The sequence below is a fragment of the Eschrichtius robustus genome, chromosome 11 (assembly GCF_028021215.1).
Source record: "Eschrichtius robustus isolate mEscRob2 chromosome 11, mEscRob2.pri, whole genome shotgun sequence".
Lineage (NCBI taxonomy): Eukaryota > Metazoa > Chordata > Mammalia > Artiodactyla > Eschrichtiidae > Eschrichtius > Eschrichtius robustus.
The window spans coordinates 76,913,682-76,940,853 of NC_090834.1; the positions used below are offsets into that span (position 1 = coordinate 76,913,682).

At 45.3% G+C, this 27,172-nt stretch overlaps 1 protein-coding gene across 7 annotated transcripts in view; it reads left to right on the forward strand.

Moving 5' to 3' along the window:
• The window catches only part of NAV2 (neuron navigator 2), a 746,877-nt gene that overhangs the window by 600,684 nt on the left and 119,021 nt on the right, over window positions 1-27,172 (forward strand). For all 7 annotated transcript variants that reach the window (XR_011075520.1, XM_068556818.1, XM_068556813.1 and 4 more), the window contains one exon: window positions 22,874-22,996. Coding sequence is in view for 6 of the 7 variants with exons in the window: in XM_068556818.1 (XP_068412919.1) it covers window positions 22,874-22,996 (123 nt within the window). In the remaining variant the exon portion in view is untranslated. The remainder of the gene's footprint in view (window positions 1-22,873; window positions 22,997-27,172) is intronic.

Consider the following 27,172-nt stretch of genomic DNA (forward strand, 5'->3'; position numbering starts at 1 on the left):
GTGATCTTGGTGCCTTTGTTGCTTTGCTCTAGTTGGGTATTTTCTGCTTCCTTCAGGACACCCTCTCTCATAGAGTCTGTGGGCTCCTCTTTCACTACTCAGTGCTTTGCACATGTACCTTGAATGGAGAGAACTATGTCACAGGTAGACCTGAAGGTCCTCTATTTTTCCTATTAAGCCTTTGCATAGCTCTCATCTAGAAAACCCAGTCATATTTATCTTTATCTTAAGCATATAGATCACTGAAAACACCCTTTCCAGCTCTTTTTCAAGGGCCAGCAGCTACAGAGTGGCTCAACAGATTTATGATAGCGAGGTTGGAGGATACCAAGTTCGAGCTGAGGTGAAGATGAAAAGAAACATTTGGATGAGGTTGGGAGTATTTTGGCCCTGAGACAGTAAGCCCATGTTGAAAGACTCACAAAAAAAAAAAAAATAATAATAATAATAGACCATATGTGCCTGTACTCAGATCAAGATAAGAAATTTAAGTTTTGTTGGCAACTCATGATCCCCTCATCATGCTGCTCTGGAGACGTGGTATGATGGAGGAAACTTTAGACTCGTGGTCAGAAGACCTGACTTCATATTCCTTGCTTGCCAGCTGTGTGACCTTGGCAAATTTGCTTCCTTTTCTGAGCGTGTTTCCCACCTGTTCAGTGGTAGCCTGCCTCTTAGGTGTTTAGTGAGAAAGAAAGGAGATAGTGTTTCTAAAGTGTTTGGCACATACAGAATGGTTGTTCCTTTTGGGCTTTTTGGAATTATGCATCTGTTTGCCTTCCTACTCTTTTATCCTACTTAGAACATTATTATGATGATGTAATGCTGTTGCTTATTCTTGGGCACAATAGCTAGATATCTGCTAACTGGGTCAGAGTCCATCTGTGTATTAGGGTTCTCCAGAAGAAGATTTGATGTTGCATCTCAAGTCCAAACACAGCCTGGAGGCCGAATTTCCTCTTCCCTGGGAACATCTGTCTTTTTTCTCTTTTGGCCTTCAACTGATTAGATGCGGCCCACCCATAATCTGGAGAGTAATCTGCTATACTCAAAGTTTACTGATTTAAATGTCAATTGCCTCTAAAAAGTACCTTCACAGCAGTATCTAGGCTAATGTTTGCCCAAGTGTCTGGGTCTCACAGCCTAGCCAAGTTGACACATAAAATTAACCATTAGTCTGCCAGCAGACCTTGTTTTATGATCAGTGGAAATGAGTCATCCGGGCCAGGAGGCAGCTTACCTGTGGTCTAGAGACAAAGAACAACACAGCTTGTAGAAACATCTGTGAGGGTTCAAGGCTAGTGCAACACCCCCTCCCCCGATATGACAACAAATCATGAGTCTGTGCACGCCTTGGAAAATCATCAAATCCCTTCCAGAATCCCCAGGTCCTAATAAGAAATCTCCCGAGAAATGGAGGTTTTAACCTTTCCTCTTAATCTTGAAATAACTACAGAGTTAAACAGACACCCTGGCATGGATACCTCTGGAGGGCTGATGATTTTTGAGACCCCAAAGTGAAATAAGAGTCAGAGTCTACGGAGAGGCCCACGACTGTCTCCAGGATCTTCCAGCTATAAATCAAGCCCACATCCACCTCTTGATCTTGGGACAAGAGGGAGATTGGGTCTGTGGTTCTCTCTGCTGCATCGTTGAAGTCCATGTCCCAGTTCCCAGAGCTTTGCGCTTGTAATCACCTGGTCATCTGTCTTGAAATGAGAAATCTCACATACTTGAGCAGTGAAGTTTAAAGGGTGAAGTCAGCTCAAGTTGTTAGAAACATGGGACAGAATAAATGTGGTGTTGGCTCTGCTGAGATGGGAAAAGACCACATAGAAGTCGACCAACAGTGCCTGCTGGCGCGTGTCTTTTTGCCTGTCCTGCAGTAGCGGTGCTGTAATTCACAACAGCTAAGCTGCTTTGGGGTCTCTGTCATGTGCTGGACACTCTGTTGAGCTCGTGACATGCATTGTCTCACTTACTATTTACATCAGGTCTTTGAGATAAAGGCTGTTTTTTTGTCCTTTTTTATGATTGAGGAGACCAAGCTCAGAGAGGTTAAGTTACTTGAATAGGCCACACAGGTGGTAATGTTACCGAGTCCAGGCTTGTACTGCTCATGACATGACAGGCCAGTAAATTGAGAGACGAGTTGCTGGGGCAAGGAATAGTGACTCTGTTTGGAAAGCCAGCAGATGGAAAAGATGGCGGACTAGTGTCCCAAAGAACCATCTCACCCAAATTAGAATTCAGGCTTCGTTTATACTAAAAGGGAGGGAGTGTGGTTGGTCCTTGCAAACTTCTTGGTGTCAGAATCCTTTGTTCTTGCAGCTGCCCACGTAGGTCAGGTCACGATGTTCCTGTAAACCTCCAATAAGACAAATGTTATGCTCTGTTCTGCAACTTTTTATATCTATATGAATGGAAAAGTGTTATACCTTTAAAGGTCAGAGCCTTGAGAACTATCCTGTATACTTCAGGCTATAGGCAACATTCTTAACTTGTAGCAAAAACAGTAGAACACAAAGTAAAAGAAACAGATCCAATATGGAGTCTGATTTGTTCTTCCCTATTACAGTAACAGCTGGAACCAAATGTTTAACTGGGCTGGAATCAGAGCCTGTGCTCCAAGAACTCTGTAGTATGGCTTCTCCCTGTAGCTCTGATTATATGGAAGGCACATCCAAAAGGGAGGAGTGGGCATCTGTGGATATTGGAAACCCTGGGTCTCCCCTATGCCATATTAGGGAGCATTAGAACTATAAAGAGAGATGGAGGGTGGTGTTCGAAGGGTAAGGCTTGGAGGGCTGAGTTGCATAGGAACTTTGAGAAATACTTGGCCAGTGCTTGTGCAAGGACCAAGGAGGCTGGCTGGGGAGGGGGCAAAAGCAGATACTTTTATTTGCCTCAAAAGCATTATTTCATGTTTCATTTCAATTAAATATCACAGGTCTTGGCTGTAGCTTTAGAAACACTTGCATCAACATTCTCCACGTGCTGGTGTGCAGAATGTGAGCTGGGGCAAAACCGGTGCTGTGTGTTTTGGAAACAAAAACCAATGAGATGGTCAGAGTCAGGAAGGTTCAGAGCTGGAGCCCCCCCCCCCTTGCAAGGTGATTTCTTGAAGCACCTCACCGCAGCCTAGCTTCTTCTTGTAAAATCTCATGAAAGTGGACATTTCCATCACTGGCGGTTTCCAGCCTTTGTTGATGTGATACTGAATTTCTCCAAGGAAATTCTAGTCGTGTCGCCTCCCACCCACCGCGAACCCAAACAAAACACACAATTACAAGCTCAGCGCCACCTGGAGACCCCAGAACCATGCACGGCAAGTTAGAGCTTTATTAAGCGAGTGACTTTTGCCTTATGCTGGGGGAGTTGTTAATTAAAACCACTCACCCGTTAAGTTGGGAGAGAGGGAGGGAGACAGAAATTGAGGACAGCTAACAGACTGGTTTCCCCCCGCCTTTGCAGGCTGGCGTAGCTATTTTAGACGTGGACACAGACTTTATGCTTGAATAAACCATGCTCCGGAGGTGTGTGCAAGGTTTCCTGGGAACAGCTTTCATTCAGTGCCCTGCAGCCAGGCCTCCTGCATACAAAGAACCTGCCAGCCTCTGACCAAGTATGCATAACAGTTAATAATAAGGATCATGGTGGTAATAATAACAACTACCTGTTATTGTTTACTGAGCAATATTAAACGCCTGGCACTGTGTCCAGCCCTTTATATACCTTATTTCTTGTCAGCCTTGCCGTAATCTGTGTGGTCGTCTGCTCATTCTCCTGACAAGGATGCGGGGGCTTGGAGGGCATCAGTATCTTGCCCAAGGTCGCAGAGCCTGGTGAGTTAGGGAGCCGGGACTCAAATGCAGATACCTGACTGCAAAGCAGAAGCGCAACCACTGTGTTGGGTTGTTACTGAAAACCCTGTAAGCTGTGTAAACGTGTTAAAAATCTAACTCCTCTTCTCCCCTTCAAATCTATTTCTCCTCCTGTATTTCCACATCCATTTCTCGTGCACAGCCCAGAAGGAATCTCAGACTCTTCTGTTCCCTTGTTCCTAGAAGGCCAGTCACCCAGGCTGATGGATTCCGTCTCTTCACTTTCTGCTGCCGTGGTTCCCTCTAGTGTTAATGCGCGCGCTTCTCCTCCAGATGATTTGCATTCGTCCCTTCCTTGCTTTCTTTGCCTCTGATCGCGTCCATCCAACAAATCTATCCTACACTTGGGTGAGAAAACTCTAGAGTATAACTCTGATTACGGTATCACTTGCTTATAATTTCTCAGTGGCTCCACCTCGCCTGCTGGGTAAACTCTGTGTTTGAGTTTCTGTGGCTGTGTAACACATGACTTTAAAATCTGGCTGCTTGAAACCAGCATTTGGTGTTGCTCACAGGTCTCTGCCTCAGGAATTGGGACAAGGTACAGTGGTGATGGCTTGTCTCTGCGCTACCAAGTCTGGAGCCTCAGCAGGGAGGCCCCCAGGGCTGGAGCTGGTTTGATAGCAGGGGTACACGTCACCCCACAGCTTGTTCACTCACACGTCTGACACTTGGGCTGGGATGACTTGAAGGTTAGGATGCCCATACCTCTCCATGTGGCTTGACTTCCTCACAACATGGAGGTCTCAGAGCCCCAAGGGCAAGGGATACAGTGAGCAAAGCAAAGTTTTCCTTTTTCTCATCTACCTTGGAAGTCACAGAGTGTCACTTTCACTGGACCACATTGGCCAAAGCAGATTCAAAGAGGGAGCATAGATCCCACCTCTCAGTGGGCAGATCACCTCGAAGAAGACCACGTGGGATGGAGACGTTGCTGAGTCATCTTCGGAAAGTTACAGTCTGCCACATCCTACCCCCTGCATTGTCCAGCATGATGACACACAAGGCCCTCCGTGGTCCCACATTGGAGTGTAAGTTTAATGGAGACACAGCTCGTCTTCCTTACTGACCACGAATCTCTTGTGCCCCACAGTACATGGCACAGAAGAGGCCCTCCTTTTCATTGAGGAGCTAATGAGTGACCTGCTTGCCCAGCCTCGTTTCTTGTCATCTCCACCATCCCCTCACTGCCCAGCCCTCCCCCACGCACCCTGGTCCCGCCACTCTGGACCACTGACATTTTCCTTGATGTACATACCACACTCTTAGACCTCTGTGCCTTTTGCACATGGCTGCTCTCTCTGTCCATAAATCCCTCCCCCCTCCATTCCTATCCACCTGCCACAGTCCTTTAAGAATCTGCTGAAGCTGGGAAGCCTTCCCTGGCAATGCCAGCAGACATCGCCTTCCTCCTCTGTGTCCCAGACCCCTGGTAATACCTCCCAGATGGCTCCCCTCAGTTCCTTTTGCTTTGTCTGTTTGTATAACTGTCTATCCCTTAGACTAAGATATCCTTGAACAGAGGGATTATGTCTGTTTACACCTGCATTTCTAACATCTTCTACCAGACCTGCTGTATGTGTTTAGTGACATGTTTGGAATGAAGGGAGAGGGAAAGAGGGTAATTATAATAGTGGTGCCACTGGCGCAGATGCTACTGCTGTTGCTGGTAATAACAGCAGCCAGTGATTGTGGAGTACTTTTAACGTGGCAGGCACTTTTCAAGTATTGTATTCTTGAATTCTTAGGGAAATCCTAGGAGGCCTATAACACTGTTATTATCCCCATTTTATAGATGTGGAAACTGGGGATAAAAGAGACAACTTGTCTAAGGTCATCCAGCTACTAAGGGGTGCAGCCAGTCTCAGGAAGCTTGAGGACTCAGCAATTGAGATCCAAGCACCTTCTCTTTTGGTGCTGCCACCTGCTGGGTTTTAGGTTCTGAGACCCAAAGATGCTTCTTGGTTTTAGAGAGCTCTATAAATCCTAACCTTCAGCTGATGAGTAGGATAATAATGTGGGAGGTGAAAGAGTATCTGCTGGTTAGACAATGTCTGTTTTGTTCTTGGTGCCAGGTTTGAAGAGGTTCAGAATTAAGCAAAGGTTTGTTCAGGGAAGTGTGACGAGGAAGGAAAAAGGGTTCAAAATGTAATAGAAATATTTGTAGAAACTAGATCTGCTTGGCGTGGACAATACTTAGAAAAGCAGTAGGTTCCAGAGGACCAAACTCAAATTGTGGGTGGCAGTTAGACTTTCATTTTTCATTTCCTAAACACCAAGGTTACTGTTAATCAGTGTAATGTAAAACATGCTAAAAATCAGACCTAGTCAAAGTGGGCTGGGCTCTTTTTTAAGGACTTAAGCATCCTATTCCTGAGAGTAATCAAGCAGAATCTGGAAACCTGTGTCCACATGTTGTAGAAGGGATTCTTGTATGAGGTGAGAAGCTGAGAGAGAGGACCTGTAAAAGTGTAAGATTCAGGGGGTCCAGTTCCCAGAGGAATGACTGAGGTCCTGATAAGGATGGAGCGGAGCTGGGCGTCGTGTTCAGGAGAAGGTCTCTTTGACAAGACTGGTTTCCACAGGTCATGCCAGCCTGCGGGTGGTAGCAGGGCACCAAAGCTGTTCCTTCGAAAAATGTTCTCACCCATGCCCCCTTCAAATAAACACAAAAATCAGACCCACCTCTTTCCCCTGCTGCAGGTTCTGGTCTGGCAGATGTCAGAGTAGCTGTTGAGAATCACAGTCAGCTCAGGGGCTGCACACCTGCCGAGATGTTCCTGAAAGTTACACTTGTTAGGTTGTATAGTGAAAATGATAGGTTTTTAAAAGTTGAAAGATAGTTGATTTACAATGTTGTGTTAGTTTCAGGTATACAGCACAGTGATTCGGTTATATGTATAACTGAATATATCTATTTTATATATAGTAGTGTAAATCCCAAACACCTAATTTATCCCCCCCCCCTTCCCTTTTGGTAACTGTAAGTTTGCTTCCTATATCTGTGGGTCTATTTCTGTTTTGTAAATAAGTTCATTTGTATCTTTTTTTTTTTTTAAGATTCTATATATAAGCGATATCATATAACATTTGTCCTTCTCTCTATGGCTTATTATGATAATCTCTAGGTCCATCCATGTCACTGCAAATGGCATTATTTCGTTCTTTTTTATGACTGAGTACTATTCTATTCTGTATATGTACCACATCTTCTTTATCCATTCATCTGTTGATGGACATTCAGGTTGTTTCCATGTCTTGGCTATTGTAAATAGTGCTGTTATGAACACTGGGGTGCATATATCTTTTCAAATTAGAGTTTTCTCTGGATACACGCCCAGGAATGGGATTGCTGGATTTTTTAAAGTGTAAAATGTTACAGTATTGAATAAGCCCGCTCTCCTACGCAGGGTCGAGGGGATTTGGCTTTGCCCCTGCCCTGTTTGAATGACTCCTTCCGCTTATCTGTCTCCCATTCTTGTGAAAGTGGAAACGTTTGAACCAGTGGAAGCGTGAGAAATTCAGGGACCCTGTTCCTTTGTACAGCAACAGCCAGCTGTTGTGACTGCAGCTCCTACTGCCCTGATAGCAGGTAACTTGAGTATCCTGTAGACAGCCAGCTTTTGCTTGATTCCTGCTCTGGAGGTCACCGGCCGGGATTCTGGCTCCCTCCCAGCCTGCCCTTCCCACCAGTGCTCCAGCTGCCGTGGGGGTGCCCCTGCCGCTCCCGACGTTCACCGCCTGGACCGCTCCGTCTGTCTCCAGGCTGGCTGGTTTGCCTGGACGCTTGGCTGCTGGTGTCTCCTGCCCAAGTTACCTCCCGAGCTCCAGCAGCCGCCCTGCTGTGGGGAGACACACCTGTCCTTCTTGCAAACATGCCTGTGGCACTGTCCAGGCCCATACCTGTTGAAATTCTACAGGGAAAGTTTTTGCCTTTCCAACTGAACTCCCTGCTCTACTGGTTTCACTTTTTACTCCTTTGTAGAACATCACAGACAATGGGGAATTCAGCCAGGGGGCAACATGCCTGCCTTCAGCTCAGGTTCATGAGCCACTGAGAGTGGCATTGACCTTGTTCCCTACACCAGGTACTCTGCTCATGCCATGCTGTCCCTTGAATGGGACCTATGACCCCTCCCTCTAAGCCTTTTCTCACTAACTAGCTGCCCCTGCCTGGGGGACCCCCATCTTCCTAGAAGTCTTCCTTGAATCCTTTAGCTAACATAGCCTCTATTAATATACTTGACTTTTCTCTAAGTAGATGCAAGGATGTTTCACTTCTTTGTATTCCCCAAATGTTTAACACATATATCATACATTAAAGCAACTTAATTCTAGGTTATTATTTATTCTTTCATTTAGTCTACCAAGAACATTTGTTAGGTACCGATCTCAAGAATTCTAGGCAGAATCTAGGGACTGGGAGTAGTGAAGCAAAAATACAAGCTCGAAAATAATAATTATAATAATCATAATTATAATAATACTGGTCATACATTTGTTGAAGTTGTTGGGTGAGAGGCTGGAAGACAAGGAGATAAATAGGTAAACAGTTAAAACAAAAAGGAAAAAAAAGGAACTATATCATAAAAGCTTTATTGAACACAATAAATTTATTGAACACAAAAATATATTAAAATGAAAACACATCAGTGGCTACTTTCTAGTTGTGTTTCCTTGGGTAAATCACTTAAACTCTCTGAGTGTCAGTTCTACATCTGAGAAATCATCAGACCAAGTAATCTTCGGAACCTCCCCCCACCCCCCGATCTAATATTCTGTAGTTCCGTAAGACTGTGTATTATTGGTGTTTTTCTTAAATGGTTAACTTTTTTTTTTTTAAATAAATTTATTTATTTATTTTAGTTTTGGCTGCGTTGGGTCTTCATTGCTGCACGCGGGCTTTCTCTAGTTGTGGCGAGCAGGGGCTACTCTTCGTTGCCGTGCATGGGCTTCTCATTGCGGTGGCTTCTCTTGTTGTGGAGCATGGGCTCTGGGCGCACAGGCTTCAGTAGCTGTGGCTCACAGGCTCAGTAGTGTGGCTTGCGGGCTCTAGAGCACAGGCTCAGTAGTTGTGGCTCATGGGCTCAGTAGTTGTGGCTCGTGGGCTCAGTAGTTGTGACTCGCGGGCTCTAGAGTGCAGGCTCAGTAGTTGTGGCGCACAGGCTTAGTTGCTCCGCGGCATGTGGGATCCACCCGGACCAGGACTCGAACCCATGTCCCCTGCATTGGCAGGCGGATTCTTAACCACTGCGCCACCAGGGAAGTCCCTGTTGGTGTTTTTCTTAATGCCTGGTTGCATTTAAGGTGAGGTTTTAGAGGTACAACCTTTTCAGGCTGGTGTCCTAAGTGGGAGGTGGGGGAGATGATCTTAAAAGACATCCAGTATCTCAGCACTAAGATGCTAGAGGAGGCAGAGTATGGTGAGTGAGGCCACCGCACTTCAGTGTGCAGATGAGCAAGGTGGGGTTTTTTTAATTCTTTTCCATGATGGTTTATCACAGGATATTGAATATAGTTCCCTGTGCTATACAGTAGGACCCTGTTGTTTATCCATCCTATATATAATAGCTTGCATCTGCTAAGCCCAAACTACCAAGCCATTCCTCCCCCACCCCCGCTCCTCCTTGGCAACCACAAGTCTGTTCTCTATGCCTGTGAGTCTGTTTCTGTTTCGTAGATAATTTTGTTTGTGTCATATTTCAGATTCCACACACAGATGATATCATATGGTATTTGTCTTTCTCTTTCCGACTTTCTTCACTCAGTTTGATAATCTCTAGGTCCATCTTTGTTGCTGCAAGTGGCATTATTTCGTTTCTTTTTATGGCTGAGTAGTATTCCATTGTATATATGTACCACATCTTCTTTACCCATTCATCTGTCAGTGGGCATTTAGGTTGCTTCCATGTCTTGGCTATGGTAAACAGTGCTGCTGTGAACATAAGGGTGCATGTATCTTTTCGAATTATGGTTTTCTCCAGATAGATGCCCAAGAGTGGGATTGCTGGACCCTATGGCAACTCAAGCACGGTGTTTTAATCATTGAGGAGCACATCATTTGTTTTTTGGAGTTTGTACCATGTTGGACCCCACAGGCACTTCTTGGAGTAGGACAGACGTTTACCAGCCTTAGTAGGAAAGGGCATTTTTCTGTGGCTCACATGGGAGGGACCCAGGCATTATCTGGGGAATGCCAAGATGGAGACTGGGCTGATTTTTCTTTTTTCCGGTGGCCCTTGGTTTGTGCAGGAAGCCTTTTCAATTTAGAATTTTGTTTTGTTTTTAAGATGTTAAGAACTTCAGCATGCCCTATTTTACCAGGATTATACAGTGCAGCTTTTTTGGGGGAAGGGGTGGGACCCCAAAGAGGCAGCTGTGAGATCTGCCTGTCGTGGCTCAGGGTGGGGAGGGGCCCCGTCCCCACTCTCAGCCACAGTCTTGTTCCTTCCGTGTGAATATATCCTGAGACACTTCTGTGACTGTACAACACATGTTTAGATGGCCTCACTTAATATGGAGGCCTGGTGCTTACGTAGTTCAAAATCTGAACTCTCCAGGAGGAAAATGGCTGGTTCCCATCCTCACAGAACTTTAACTCAATGTTTTTCAGACTTAAAAAAAAAAAAGCAAAAACTCTCATATACCTTAATGTGAAGACATCACACTCTGAATTGGGGGGAGGGGGGATGTGAGAGTAAGAGTAAGTGTGTCTTTAGAGAATTACCATCTCTTTAGTAGTTCCACGCGAACCAAAATTCTGTCAAACTTTATAGAATACCTTATAAAAAACATTGGGCCTTTTTAGTTGTTTGTTTAAAGTGGTAAATTCACAACATCAAATATGCTTTTCCAAACTCCTGCCCCACCCCAGCGATGGGCCCACTGCCATGGAGAACTGGTGTTCTGGCTGCTTGGGTGTTGTTTCTGAAGGTGACCCAGTGCTCACGGACAAATGGAAAAGCACACAGGGTCAGGCATCCTATGTTGTCAGCTGTTGTGTCTACTGGGCTTGCCGGATTTAGTGGCAGGTAATTCGAGTATACTTGTGGTCACCCAATTTTGGCTTAATCCCTGTGCTTGAAAGCCAGAGGCCTATATACGTATTTCTTTGTGTTGGAAATACATTTATCGAATTCCATTTAGAATGAGTGCCCAGAATAATGATTTTCTTAATGAAAATGTTACCTAGTAGAAATTTAGCATCTAAGACCACACAGTGAATCCACTGTACATTTTAGATCCTTTGTATTGGTACACGTATGTCTGTGTGAACTGTCTAATTTCCTTGCCCCAACCCAAGGCTGCCTGGCAAACACCTTCTCTCATCCTTCAAGATGCCACTTGAGGGTTTCTTCCTCTAAGAAGCCTTTTCTGGCCCTTCTCCCTGCTCTGGCCCTTGCTGAGCCCCATGCAAACATTGACATGTCTGTTTCCCTCACCCAGACACTAAGCCCCTCAAGGTCAAGGACTGGATCTGATTCTTGTATCCCCAGCACCCAGGCCAGTGCCTGCCTGACAGCAGGGGCTACATAAATGTTTACTGAACAAATGACACCACCTCAAAATGTGGACCATCTCTAGGGCAGCAGCGTGCATAGGGCTCTAGTGCGGTGCTTCCTGTAGCCTCCCAGCTGCTTCCAGAAATCTTTGCTGAGGTTGGGTGATGTCCCAAGGCCTGCTTTATGTCTCAGAAGAGGTTGCCCCCCAGTTACGTTAGTCACCTTCGTCCTCCGCCTGTTCTCAGTACCCCTGGGCATTTCTTTGAGCCACAGTCTAGATAAGACAAAGTGGAATGTACATAAACCTAAACTCAAGTGCCAGCTGGCTTCTCCCCAGTTTGGAAGTGACTCTGGTTATTACCTAGGGGTGTCTACATGGAACCAAAAGGGAAAGAGACTCTGGATGTCTGATTCCCACCGCTGGGAGCTCTAGTCATCTTGGAAAGGAAACACACAATCCTGAACGCCAGCACAAATTCCACCGACTCAAGGTGAAAAGTGAACTTGTGTCGTAGAGAACTTTAGGGGTCAGGGAGTCATGTCAGAAATCATGGGAATGATAAGGTGTAGCAGCAACCAGAAGATTGGCAAACGTGTCCAAGTGCATGAGAAGTGCCTGGGAGGACAGATTCTTTTGAAACAGAAGGTTATTTCAGGGTAAGGGCATCTAATTATGACACCCCCGCTGAGCCCCCCACCAATGACCCCCAGTACTCTGTATTCAGCATACCTGGCACTGCTCACTTATGTCCCTTCCCAGTCTGGGCTTCCACAGTTGGACTGTTCTGGGGCCTGTAGACCTGAAAGTCCACGCACAAGAGTTAACTGATATTTTAGAAGAAACTTAGAGTTCTAACAACTCTTATCAGGCCGTGATCTGAGATGGAGGGGCCATTAGGAATCAGGGATCGGGTACTTTTAACATGCATGTTGCCTCCTTAATACACAGGGCCAAGACTAGTTATTATAAGGATTTGAAAGTTAAGTTACTGTTACACTATAGTCACATTATGGTGACTTTTTAACTAACTCTTAGGGAAACTGAGGTCAGTCTAGCTCACAGTTCCTCCATCCAGCTCTCAAGACTTAAGCCAGCATTTCTTTTTTTTTTTTTTTTTTAATTTATTTATTTATTTATTGGCTGCATTTGGTCTTCATTGCTGCAGGGGCTACTCTTCGTTCCCGTGGGCAGGCTTCTCATTGCAGTGGCTTCCCTTATTGAGGAGCACGGGCTCTAGGCGCGTGCACTTCAGTAGTTGTGGCACACGAGCTCAGTAGTTGTGTCTCGTGGGCTCTAGAGCACAGGCTCGGTAGTTGTGGTGCACGGGCTTAGTTGCTCCACAGCATGTGGGATCTTCCTTGACCAGGGATGGAACCCGTGTCCTCTGAATTGGCAGGCGGATTCTTAACCACTGCGCCACCAGAGAAGTCCCAAGCCAGCATTTCTGACACCTTGATCCTGACTGCAAGAAAATTATTTAACCAAAAACAAAAAAAAGAAAGACAGAAAAAGAAAATTACATGTCTGTTAAAAATACAGATTTGAGGGAAGGGATGAACAGGGGAGGACAGAACGTTTTTAGGGCAATAAAACGTTAGCTGTGTGATACTGTGACAGTGGATACATATCATTATGCATTTGTCAAAACCCATAGAGCTATACAGCACAGTGAACTGTAACGTAAGCTATGGACTTTGGTTAATAGTGTATCAATATTATTGATAATAATGTTAGTTATTAGTATCAAATAATTATTAGTATCAAATAATAATGTATCAATATTAGTTTATCAGTTTTGTTTTGTTTTTTTTTTAAATTAATTTATTAATTTATTTATTTTTGGCTGTGTTGAGTCTTCGTTTCTGTGCGAGGGCTTTCTCTAGTTGCGGCAAGTGGGGGCCACTCTTCATCGCGGTGCGCGGGCCTCTCACTATCGCGACCTCTCTTGTTGTGGAGCACAGGCTCCAGACGCGCAGGCTCAGTAATTGTGGCTCACGGGCCCAGTTGCTCCGCGGCATGTGGGATCTTCCCAGACCAGGGCTCGAACCCGTGTCCCCTGCATTGGCAGGCGGATTCTCAACCACTGCACCACCAGGGAAGCCCAGTTTATCAGTTTTAACAAACGTATCACACTGATGCAAGATGTTAATAGGGGAAACTGGTGGTAGGGGAGAAGGAGTTTAATGGAACTCTACTTTCCTCTGTGCAGTTTCTCTATAAACCTCAAATGCTTTTTTAAAAAAGGTCTATTTAGGGCTTCCCTGGTGGCGCAGTGGTTGAGAGTCTGCCTGCCAATGCAGGGGACACGGGTTCGAGCCCTGGTCTGGGAAGATCCCACGTGCCGCGGAGCAGCTGGGCCCGTGAGCCACAATTACTGAGCCTGCGCGTCTGGAGCCTGTGCTCCGCAAGGAGAGGCCGCGATAGTGAGAGGCCTGCGCACCGCGATGAAGAGTGGTCCCCGCTCGCCACAACTAGAGAAAGCCCTCGCACAGAAACGAAGACCCAACACAGCCATGAATAAATTAAAAAAAACCAAATACTTAAAAAAAAGTAAAAAGTCTACTAATTTAAAAAAAAAAAAAAAGGTCTATTTAAAACCGCAGGTTTGGGCCCCACTAATGGCATTCTGCATCTGTGAAGCTGGGGCCTTGGAGTCTGCATTTTTCTCGGTTCCCCAGATGATTCGGGTGTATTCTAAGGTTTGAGAATTCCTGGATATCAGTCAGTCTCCTTTCACCATCTGTTTCATTCCAAGAAAGAGCTTAAAGGGGCTTTGTCTAGAGAACCGTCTCCTGTGTGCTAGAATGTGTTTCATCTTTCAGTAGGTGGACAAAAAGCTTCCTGCTCATGCTAGAAATACTTGCTGCAATCCCACACTGACAGTTGAACCACAGTAAAGAGAATTCAAGCCAGACCAAATTCCAGACATGGGGACTGTCAAATTTCCAAAGCGTGCAGCCTTTCTTCAGGAGGGTACCCTGCCAACACCCATTTTAAACAAGCATAGTTATGGGTTGTAATGAAAAATTTATATGTGTGTATTTATTTAAATAGGGGTCATAAATAGGGATAAATTGTTATAATCCCTGGCTCTCTATGTGACTGTGTATTTTATTAGTACAGTTATGGATTTTTTAAAATGTATGTATAGCATTGATATATGTATAGGTCCGTAGGCAAGCTAAATCAAAATGCTCTGGTAATCAATGCTAGATGGAATTTTGTTAAACTTGTAAAAATCCACATTACGTTTTGCAAAAGATGCAAGAACCATAGCAGCATGTTTCATCACCATGCAGGAATTTTCCTGCTAGTTCAGTCTCTCCTCTGCTAGTAGTTTGGTGGAGACAAACCCAAACTCACAGCAGTGGTGAGATTGAGTCTGTGTGCTAGAAGCCAGGGTGACTTGTGAGTTACAGCGATGCCATGTGCCAGTGCGAAGTCCGTTTACAGCAAAGACAAGCAAACACCTTGCTCTGCGGAAACTGTATATGTCGAAGGGACCAACTCAGCCAGGATCCACTTCTACCCTAAGTCCGCAGAGGGGCCACTGACACAGGGCCTGGGCGGGGGTTGGGAGGGGGGGTCCTGTGACCTGACTTGAACTGGATACACGTTTTATTCATACGAGAGATGGGTTTTATGGCTTTCACGGGTTTCTCTGAGGGGTCCACGACTTAAGAAGATTTAGGAATTTCTGCTTTAGACGGTGGTCTCTAAACTGCTTTTGGTTGCATCAGAAAGAGCTTGTTCCTCCATTAGACGCTGTATTTGTTTTTTAAACATACATATGCTTTGTGACTGAAACACTGTGCATAGTATAATACCTGCATACACGCAGGATTTACAAGGGACGTGATAAGAACTAAATATAAACAGAAGCATTTTGGTTTTCACCCCTGTGGGTCATCTTATGCTCCCCACTACAGAGACCACTGCCTGAGGTCACTGCTTTCCATTCTTTAATGCACATTAGAACGACGTGGGGACCGTGTTGAACTGCAGGGTCTGATTCAGGAGGTCTGGGACGCCGCAGCTCCAATAAGCTGCCAGCTGGTGCTGAAACTACTGGTTCAGCGGCAGGTAGAGGAAGAGGCAGGTGTTGGGTTTTGTGGCGTGACCCCTGCAGTGTGCCTTGCGTTCTCTTCCAGCAGCTTTGCAGCACCTAGCTTTCGGAAATAAAGTCTGTGGCACCACTTTCACCCAGTGAGGCTTAATGGGGCCCCCTGGGACCCTTTGACTCCTCCTTTCCTCCGGGCTCCCTTTTCCTGCTGTTACCTCTGTCTCCGTGGCCTGCTGGAGCTGAGCTCTTGCCTGACTTGCTTAGCAACGTCTTTGCACTGCTCCCCAGAGAGGCGTGCTCCGGTGACTAGGTAGCCAGAGTAGGCTCCAGACCTGCTGAGCCTGGCTCGCTTCTGCAGGCTTGCCTTCCTGCTACACCAGGGTCAGAGCATTGAGCCAAGGTTTCCCCAATCGTCTGACTCACTTCACAGCCAGGACTGACTCGGTGAGATGGAAATGAGATGCAGATGAGCCACAGACGGAGCTGGTGCCCCTTGAGCTGTGGTTGCTCCCGGTTGGTGGCTCCTGGCCATTGAGGGAACTTGCCTGCAGTGAAAGTGACATCTATTTGCCATAGCCCTGTTCTGTGCTCTGAGCCCAGGTGGCTCATGGTATGGCCTCGGGTGGCTGCTCCAGGATTCAGCGAAATAAGGGCAGATTTTGCTGGAAAGGAAAACTGAACTCTCATATCCTCCTAAAAAGAGCAAGCTACCAGCTCGGGGATGTCCTGAAGAGCCAGCTGTCCTAGAGCACAGTGGGAAGCGGTGCTGATCGCTGCCCCAACCCTGCGCCGAGCAGGAAGGTAGGAAACTGGTCCTGTAGGGGCACATCCCTCTCTCCCTCTGCCAGCAGAGTTATTGGAGGAGTTCCCCAAAAGACATGAACACCAAAGAAATGTTTCTTGATTATTTGTGTTGTCTAGTCTGGATTATTTATACCTGAAGTCCTATTATTGCAGGGAAACCTAATGAAGAAAGACATCGGAAACTTAGACTTTCTCTCTGAAGGCCGCTGTAGGTTTCATTTCATTGTGTGTCAGTTTGGGGTGGTCCATGATAGAGAAGCACAGCAACCTGTTCTTTGATTAGGACTCACCTTTATTTGATTTTTAGATATTAAGGCTATGCAGTGGGTAGGGTCTTAGAATTGCTCTGTGATACGTTTCCGTACTTGTCATTGGAGGTGAGGGCAGCAGGGGGGTGGATTGGTAAACGAAAGATGCCATATTTGCCTCAGATTTTGTGCCTAAAACCTGAGGGCAAAGCAGTTTCCAGGTGTTTCATTAGTAAAATTTTAAGTGTTCGCCTTAATTTTAGTGCTGCAGTCTTACTATTATGATTATTATTTTTGCTGGAGAGGAGAACTGAACTCTCACATCCTCCCAAAAAGAGCACTGAAAAGTTTAAAAATCTGTTTTTTTCCAACCATGTTTTTGCATTTCAAATGCATCTTCTCCCCTTAAGTCAAATGTAGCAGATCCTTTTTTGTCACTAAGATCAACTTTCTTCAAAAGGATGCGGGCAGCTTTGTTAGACTTGCTTGTCAGTTTGTCCTTCCATGACCCAGAGTGAAATTTATTCATCTGACTTCTAAGAGGCCCTAAAAAAGGGATCCTTTTACGGGTTGGTCCAGAAACTCAATTTACATCCTAATAAACTTACAATATAAATGTCAGGCCTATTGTAATGGAGTAGAAGAGCACTGTGAAAGCATTGGTTGTTTGGGGACTTGGGTGTTGGTGAAACTCAAATGCAAGGTCTTTTCATCCACCCACATCATTTTCTTTAACCTTATACAACGAAGTATGTGTTGATGTATATGTTCAGATATTTATATTGATGTTGGCAAGGAATAGTTTTTAAATATGCAATTCTTTTATTCCATTTTTCTTTGCTACATTCACATTTAACCCAAATGTGTGTCCCAGAAATACAGACAAGCTGACATTTCTTTGAAGAAAAGTAATAACTGAGGCTCGATTTTTTTTTTTTTTTCTGTCAGTATTGCTTTCATTTCTTGCCTCTGAGAGTTTTTAATTTTTTTATGCTGTGGTCTATTAGGAATACACTGAAATACATCAGTGTACATATTTTTCTCCCTTCCCATCCCCTCTCACCTCCCCCAGTTCTTGACAAAAGGTGATTCCCTTTGCGATCAGTGCGCGAGCCCGTTTGTATTCCTTATGTGCCAGGTTGGGAACTTTGGGAAGGAGGGGTCCTCTTTCCCTCCTTCTGAAGGTGACTCACAGAGCCAGTTTCACTTGTTCTACATTGTTGCCTCACTATGTACATTTAAAGAAGGAGAAGAGATCTGTTGACAACGTTGGACTCAGAATTTAGCGTATTTGTTCTGACAGGTCCTATGAGATTCCAAAGCTTTTTCATAGCTCCTGTCAGTTACACAGGATGCACCTATTTTGTTGAGAAAGTTCCTTGTCATAGGCTTTTTGCCTTCACAGGTCTCTTTTAGCTGGAGGGGTGGGGAGGTCTACCCTGCAAGTCTGGTCATTCCCCGAAGGTCTGGGTTGACTCAGACAGGAGCCAGACAAGTGGCGTGTTCTGAAAAATCTACAGGAGATATCAGTGAGACAATGCTCGCCAAAAATGGAGTGTTGAATGGTGGAGGTATCGAAAACCTGTTACTCACTAGCTTACTACCTTCATAGCTTCCCTGGCTTCCGGGCAAAGGTCTCAGCCCAGCCTGGCCTCCCAGCCCTTCCTGACTGTGCCCCGGTCCCCTTGCAGCCCACCTCCTGTCTTTGTTCCTGCTGCGCTGGCAACAGTGAACTACTTCCCATCCTCTTACCCTCCTCTCTGCTTTTGTACATGTCATCTATGTGCCTAGATGGATCCTCCTCCTTTGGCTGGCAAACTCCTATGCACCCTTCAAAGGCCAACTGTGACTCCTTCCCCTTTATGCACAGAGCCTGTCATACATCCATCTGGAATACTGCTCGTCCTGCAGTAGGAGAGTTACCTATTTACATATCTGAGACCCTTGTTGACTTTGAGCTTCACTAAGCAGGACAGGAATGAGACCTTTCTGTCTCTGTAACCCCAGCCTGGCACAGAGCACGTAATATTTGTGGAATTGAAAGGGGAGGAGGGACTGCAGAGTCACTGCTCAGAGATACGAGCCATCGCTGCTGCTGATAGTAACAGCAGCTAATCAATTTTAAGGGCTCCTGATATAGCAGGCTCTGGGCATTATACACACTGTCTCAGTCTACCCACCACGGCCCTGTGAAGTTAATGTGTAGTTTCACTCATCTTGCAGATGAGGAAACTGAAACTTGGAGAAATTACCCTCCAAAAGTGACAAAGCTGGGATTAGAACCCACCTACCTGTACTTGATCTTGACCTCAGTTTCATTGTCTTCATCTAAAAAATAGAGATAAAAATAACACTTGATAAGACTCTTTTGAAGATGTCATGACTTATGTGAGGCACTTAGCACAGCACCCAGCAAACATCAGTAACCGTTAGTATTTGCTAACGGTTTGTATTTGATGCACACGAGGGCCCTCAGCTAGCAAGGGGCAGGGGAGACTTTGAACCCAGGACTCGCTGACAAGTTAGAGCCATGCTCCTAACTCTGATGCTCGTGGGCCACCCCAGGGTGCCCCAGCCTTGAAAAGCAAGAAAAACACCCCACAGACACCCTGTCTCTTTAGCAGAGGCTCCCGCTCTCCATCCAGGAGCCTCTGGGGAAGCAGCGGAAGGGGGAGGCAGAGAACCCCCTCCACCCATCCCTGCGGAACTCGGGAGGACAGTGTGGAAATTGTTCAGTTGCCTGGTGGCTTAGGACCCCAGCAAGCCAGCCTTAGGATATTACCAGCACCTCATTAGGCTCCAGCACTAATTATTTATATCTCCACGGAGAAGGAAAGTGTGGCCCTGGTGCTCAGGGATTCGGTCCCTAGATCAGCTGGTTCCTTTCCTTCTGACCTCAGGCAAGTCACTGCATCTCCGCCCAATGGGAGCCTCTGATAAAGCTCCCAGAGATGGGATGCAGCCATCCCTCCCAGCCTCCTGAGCCTTCAGGAACATAAGCCTTTTCACCTTCCAGGGCGAGGGCTGGTCTTTTAGATCAGCACACCAGTGACGGCTTCATCTCTAAAATTATGCTTCCTAAAGGGATGAACTGACAGCAGTCTATATTAATGCATTCAGTAGCCAATTCCTGTAGAAATTTGAGTTGAACCAAAAAATGTATGTTTTTCATTGAGACCAGAAGAGTTATTAAAAATATATACAGAGCTTTTTATAAACCAGACTACTGTATTTGGTGGATAATAATTTTAGAAATAAATACTTTAAGTTCTTGAGTGTGAGGCTGGTTCAAGTGACAGCTATCTCCAGTGCTGTGCTGTCTTGCAGCAAGAGGACATAGAATTTATTTTGAATATTAAAAAAAAAATATGATTGAATACGTTTTTACAAATCTCTGGGAGAAGAGGTAAATTCCCTCTTTTCCTTAACCACCTCTGACTCCTCCCTCCCTCCTTCCCTCTCTTTCTTTCTCTCTCCCTCTCTCTCTCTCTCTCTCTCTCTCTCACACACACACACACACACACACACACACACACACACACACAATGAATGAAAAAGATCTGTAAAGAAACCGGATCTTTGTCACATTGGTTACATTTGATTCTGGCTTTCAGTCTTTGGTGCATTTGAGAAGGCAGAGGATCCTGATTTATCCTTGACTTTCCCCTCCTCTCTGCCTAAACAAAATCAGAATTCCCAGCAGCAGTGGACACGCTAAGTTAGCACATCCAGTCCCGTCTCTCCAAGGCCCCCCACCTTCATCGGTGGTCAGTTTTTGACACCACCATCTTGCACCCGGTGTTAGTGGGCTGGGGGCTGCAGCACATCTCAGCATTCAGTCTCTGGAATGCTCACCAGCCTCTGCCCTTGGCCTTCACAGAAAGCCAGGGCTGTGTATGTGGGGGCCTCCGTCTACATGCCCGGGTAAGTGTAATTGCCCAACCGTGTGTGTTGTTTCACCAGCAATAAGAATCCAGCAGGGAAATGAATGCTAAAATTAGTTTGTCCTTTGACAAGATCTCCCCAGTTGAAAAATTTTTGTTTATCTATATGGCTGAGCAGACTTTGCTAAAATCGAAATTAACTGCCTTGTTTAATGGTGCAGCAGATTGTGTTTTGAAGAGTTTCCACTGAAATCTCCTTGAAAGGACATTTACTCTAGAAAGTCTAGCCTCTGGCAGAGTTACTGCATTTTTCTGTAGGTGTTTTTTTTTTCTCCTTATGTTAATTGTAGGATGCCCACATGGAGTCCACCACTGGACCCAGGGTCACTACGTCTGTTGGGTGAATGGGTGGGTGGGTGGATGGATGGGCAGATGGGTTGACTGACAGGTAGACAGTTTAATTGCCGTATGTCTTAGATGTCAAATTTGCTGACATATAAGAGGAAGAAGAACCTGTAATTGGCTTCCTCCCAAAATGTTTTTTGCTGAACTTCACCCTATGGCTGTATCTTTGGGCTTCATTCAACAAAAGCAGTATTTATTAAGCACTTAGTATGTGTTAGGCACATGGGATATAGATTTGAACAAAATAAAATAGTCTCTGCAATCAAGGAGTTCACTATCCAGCGTGGGGACCAAGCATCCAAAAGTCATTACACAGATAATTATTTAACTATAGCTGCAATCGCTGGGGTTTTGGGTTTTTCTTTTTTCTTTTTTCTTGAGGTATAAGTCGAATACCATAAAATTCACCATTTTAAAAGTGTACAGTTCGTTGGGTTCTAGTATATTCACAGGGTGGTTTTTATCATACAGTTGAGTGAAAAAAACCAGTCTGTTGTGTTGTTTTGCTGGTGCACAAACAATCGGTTTGACTGACTTCAGCAGATTTTCCATTATGCTGGCATTGTGATCATTAATGTCATAAACGGGGGATGAATGGGGCCATCAGATAAGTCAATTCAGACATGGTATCCTGGAAGCTGCCCTAAGGAAGAGTTCTTTTGACCCAAAACAGAAGCTCCTTCTCACCCAAGATGGCTTCTGTGAGCACTTTCTTCTCTGACCCTAACTTGACCCTACTGGTTCTGGGAAACCTCCACAGCGTCCTGTAAGTCCATTTTTCTAAGAATATATCCTAAGAAGTTCCTAAACTAGAGGTGGAAGAATCTCAAGGGTTGAGAACCCTCAGGATCTACGCCATATATTCTAAAGCCAAGATACCAAATGCAGTGAAACATTCCATGATGTAGCTCAGCTGACTGTTGCAGCAAAACAACCACTCATTCATTGGTCTTCTTACTTCCTATTATTTGACTTGAAATGCAAATCACTTGCAGTTTCAGATGCATTGCGGGTCTATCTGATAGGGCCCATGTGGGAATTTAAGGGATCTGAGTTTGGATTCTGGCTCTGCTCAAATTTTGCTTTGAATTCTTGTTCTCCTCTGGAGATGGGGGTGATGGCACAAGCAGTCTCCTTTGTGGGGTGTCGTGGAGGAGCGAAGGTACATGAAGTAAAGCTGCTTTGGACCTGAACTACCTCCTACTGGTAGCTAATCTTTCAGGAACTGGTCTGATTGGTAGATAGTCAGCCATCTATACAGAAAGTCTCAGGGGTCTCCCCTTCCCCCTGACAGCACTGATTTCACCAGAAGATAGCTTTGTGGCATCACCAAGAGATCTAGAAAAGTAAAGGAGCATTACTGTTATTCAGAGAGTTTGGGACACCCGCCTTAAGACGTATCAGAGGTGAAATTTACCCTCGTAGCTACTTCAAGATGATGACTATCCTAATAACGTCTTCTGTTTATACGATCTTATACAAATTATAGAGCGCTGTGATATTCCTTATCTCACTAATTCTCATGTCCACCTTGTGATGCAGGAAGGCTGTGATATTCACACAGTTTAGATGAAAAACACAGGACTCAGAGAAGTGACTTGCCCATGACAGCAAAGCTGGCTCTTGTATCCTCCATCTTTTCTTTCTTTTCCTCTTAAAAGCTTGCCTACTTTTTCCACTGCACTGTTCTGTAACATTTTTCCCTATGATTTGCCGATGACTTGTCAGTTCCATTCACAGTACTTAGGTAAAACACCTGCTTGTATAACTGCTGACATTAAAAAGAATGTCATGAATGCATCTGACAGTTAATTTTATTTACTAGTTCCCTTCTGCTTCATAGATTCCTGTGAGTTTGGGTTAATTAAGCTGACTTATTTTTGCTAGCAAGCTGGTCATCCTTTGGGTTGAGTCAGCTGAGTTATCCCTGGGCTGTGATCAGTGACAGAGCCTTGGGAAAGCCTCAGTTCCTTCCCCCTTAGAGCACGGGATGGCCATGCAGGACTTCTGGATATGAACCGCAAGATGGCACAGGACTTGCTCTTAACCATACATTTGCGTCATCCTCTTCTCCTTTCAAAGGTACATGACCGATGGTGGACTTGGCCTCTACACCCGCCGCCTGAACCGGCTCCCTGATGGGATGGCTGTGGTGCGGGAGACCCTGCAAAGAAACACCTCCCTGGGCCTTGGAGATGCTGACAGGTAAGCCTGCTCCACTTGGGGTTGCCCAGGTGTGGAGGTCATTCCAGAGGGGCCTGAGAAATGAGGACAGTGATAGTGAGAGCGGATGGGTGCTACTTTAACCCACCAGAGAGGTTGGGAGGCCTTGAAGCTGGGCCTGGGATTAGGAGCTGGCACAGCAGGAGGGAGAGGGCTGCTGACCAGCTCTTGCATCCTGCTTCTGGGTGGGATGGTGCTTCTGACAGCACGAACCCAGCGATCTCAGGCTGGGCAGTTTTTGGTGTTGTTTTTTGACTGTTGCTACTGCATCTTTATCAGTTCAGCAGGCCCTGGGGATCTGCTTGGCTTCCTCTGTTAGCCAGCTTTCTAGGTACTGTACCTTGGAAGGAACAGAGTCCCTGGTGATGCACAGAAGGTCTGTGTGTAGAAGAGAGCTCTCCTGGCCGTGGCTGAGCAGGCTTCCCCATAATTCTCCAGTTGCCTGGTGACAGGAGGCAAGGCTTAACCATGTAGCTTTATACACTGCATGCTGAGTAGTTGACATGACAGGACTTGACCGGTCTTCATTGCTTCAGAGACAAAAAGAGCTTCAGAAAACACTATAATAAAGAAGAATATTTGCCCTCTAAGTTTCTAGTCTTTACTCTGACACAAACCAATTCTATGACCATGAGCAATTTATTAAAGAAGGGGCTTGGACTGTATGATTTCCAAGATCCCTTCCAGCTCCGATGTGCTATATTTCTAGATTTCAGTACCCTTTAATGATCTGACTGTTGAAGGATTTTTCTGGCATACTTGACCTCTTTCCACATCTGGGTTGATGAGACATGACATGGAATTTTAAATTTATTTTTATTTATTTATTTTTGGCTGCATTGGGTCTTCGTTGCTGTGTGCGGGCTTTCTCTAGTTGTGGCGAGCGGGGGCTGCTCAGCAGTTGTGGCGCAGGGGCTTAGTTGCTCCGCGGCATGTGGGATCCTCCCGGGCCAGGGCTCGAACCTGTGTCCCCTGCATTGGCAGGCAGATTCTTAACCACAGTGCCACCAGGGAAGTCCTCATAACATGGAATTTTGATATGAGTGGTTTGAAATCACTGTGCCAAATATTTGTATCACAAGCCCAGCTTCTTACTATTCTCTTAGCAGGACATACTTTTTTACAGAGAGTGATATGACTTCTGTAGTTCTCTGGCTTCAGAGAAATAGGGCAGCATTATTTTGAAGTTACCCCCAGAAATGGAATTTGCTGAAGAGGAATCCTCACCTTCTCTGGGGAAGACTTGGAAGCTTGGGCTGGTGTGGAGAGTGCTGAATTCGTTATCGGGAGCTTGGCATCTGCCCAAGGCCCAGGCTCTGCCACCAACTCGACTATGTCCTTCTCCGAGTCTCCCCAGCATCCAAGGTGGTGATTGATACCAGAGAGGACAGAAGACTTTCTACTACGGTGCCAGCTCAAGTCAGCTTTTTTCCTGTAATTTTATTTAAAGTATTGGTTTGAAAATTCTATAGAAAGATGAACCGTTTGAGAACTGCTCTTTCTAAGGCTAAAACTCTCTATAACTAAAATCTTTAGAGTAAATATCAGCAAAAGAAAAATCAGTTGTTGTAACACCCACACTGGAGATTTCACAATTTGCTAAATTATTTTGCTTATTTGCGTTCTCTTGTAAACATGGAGTTGCTCAGTAAATCTATTAGCATAAAGTGAAGGCCTTTTTCCCCTTGTAGCGAAAGCAGAGTCTGCAGTAGGCAATTTAATTTAATGCTTCATTGCAAGGTTAATGGAATGATCATAGATCACAGCTGAGCTTGTTCCTGCTTTTGGAGGTGGAGGATTTGGGCGGGAACTGGAAAGATGGGTGGCATTTGTTCTGTTGTTCCAGCTCAGACCCTATGGTGGGACCAAGTGGACAACAGTGTCTCCTGGTTCTCTCCAAGCTGGAATTGCTCAGATGTGGTCATTTAAGACCGAATGGATAACTGACCAACTTTTTTTTTTTAATATATTTATTTATTTATTTATTTTCGGCTGCATTGGGTCTTCGTTGCTGCACGTGGGCTTTCTCTAGTTGTGTCCAGCAGGGGCTACTCTTCATTGCGGTGCGCGGGTTTCTCATTGTGGTGGCTTCTCTTCTTGCGGAGCACGGGCTCTAGGCGCGTGGGCTTCAGTAGCTGTGGCACAAAGGCTCAGTAGCTGTGGCTCGCGGACTCTAGAGCGCAGGCTCAGTAGTTGTGGCGCACGGGCTTAGTTGCTCCATGGCATGTGGGATCTTCCCGGACCAGGGCTCGAACCCATGTCCCCCGCATTGGCAGGCGGATTCTTAACCACTGAGCCACCAGGGAAGTCCCCTGACCAACTTGTAAAGAAAGAATTCAGGTGGCTTTAAAAAAAGGATTTAATAATGCTTGCAAATTTTCTATTTTATATAAAAGTTTTGACCTGTAGGCAGTGAGATATTCTGCATTATTCTTAAATACGTTAAATTTTTTACTCTCCAAAGTTAGTGTAAACAGACCATAAGAATTCTTTATCTTTGGCTAAGTTGAAATAGCAGTAGATTTACTTCTTTCAAGTTCCTCATGTAAATCTCTTCCCAAAACTATATTCTACATGAGTGTGTCCCAAAGTGAGAGGCTAACATTAATAGTACAGGAAATAATTTTAGATGCTAGACAGGGAAATACTTCTTTTTAACAATTACATTTTAATTGTAATTAAAAAAAAAATACCCTACAACTAGCATCTCAAGCCCATGATTTTACAAATATTGCTTAGGGTAAGGATAGTGTAGGCTTGGGATGATTTAACGTGAAATATCAAGGAGAAGAATATCACAGATGGTGTGCAGATATATTAAAAAATAAAAAGTAGTATGCAAATGGCTGCAGGCTAGGTAATCCTGTTCTTATCCTTGAATTGGAAATATGTGGTTTAAATAATTTAGACAAGTGAAAATAAAATGCAGAGAACCCAGCACCTTTCCAGAATTCTTCCCTTTTAACCTGAAAAAAAGAGCTAAGGTATTTCCATGAAGTTTTTTATAAAAAGACAGCCCAGTCCTTAAGGATTCACCCACAAGCAGTAAACTACATGAGTTCTACAAAGGAAACAGGAAAAGTACTGAGAGATGATTTCTGATGAGCCCTCAGCAAAGGGAAGGCAAGCACAAGAAGGGCGGATCACCTCACAGTGCAAACAGGAACATCATTGACCTTGGCAGTGCAGCCCCGAAGGGCAGCTCTCCGGGGGAAGGCCCTAAAGGACGCCAACCCACCAGGCAGGCCGTGGCTGTTGGCGACGGGATGTAGCTGGGGTATCTTCAGGGTTATTAAAAGTAACTGATAGGAACGTGTACCTTCAGAGTCTGGGAAACAGAGACCATATCTGTTTGTGAGTCTCGTTATGTCACCAGCCAGCTTCTGAGAAATAATAAATGACGATCGTAAATTCAAGATGCCAAGTCTGTCCTTGATCTCCTGTCACTCTTTAGGGTTGCCACCCGTGGGCTCTAGTTTTTACCTGATAGTCATCAGGGGCAACTTTCAGCAAACTAGAGCCAGCTGTCTGAGAAGGGAGGATCAAAAGGGACAAACGGAGGTAGCTTATTACAAGCTGTTGCCCCCAGATAACAGATAACTAAAGAGAGCTTTGGCATGGAGGTCTGTGGGCCGGCAGCCTGGGAGAAGGAAAGAAAACAACAAGGAGGGCCCAGGGGCTGGGCCCACAGTCGCATGGTTTGTGGAACTCCGGCTGGTTGCACGCACTGCTGTCTCCTCGGAACCCATCAGAAGTTCTTGAACTCCAGTGAGTTGAGTGTTTTCAAAGCTTAAAGGTCAGCTGTGGGAAAGTTTCCACTCTCAGGTCCCTTTCTTTGTCCCCCCAAAGCACCGCTGTGGCCCCTTCCGGCATCGTGCTTTAGCAAGCAGTGGGCTAAGACAGTTAGATGCTCCCCCGATGGTCATGCACGTGTCATTGAGAGTGCGTGGAGGGCAGAAGCCAGGCTTCTGTGCACGTAGATGCCGAGGAGGACTTTGCATTACTTGGTAACTTTCTTCTCAACCATTAAAACGCTCATCGAACACCAGTTGCTTTTATTAATTTAGGTCGTAATAAAAATAGCAGAAAAACTAATGCCACGTGTTAAAACGTCAGCCTGAGACTTGAACAAAATGAAAATTGCCCTCTGACATCACC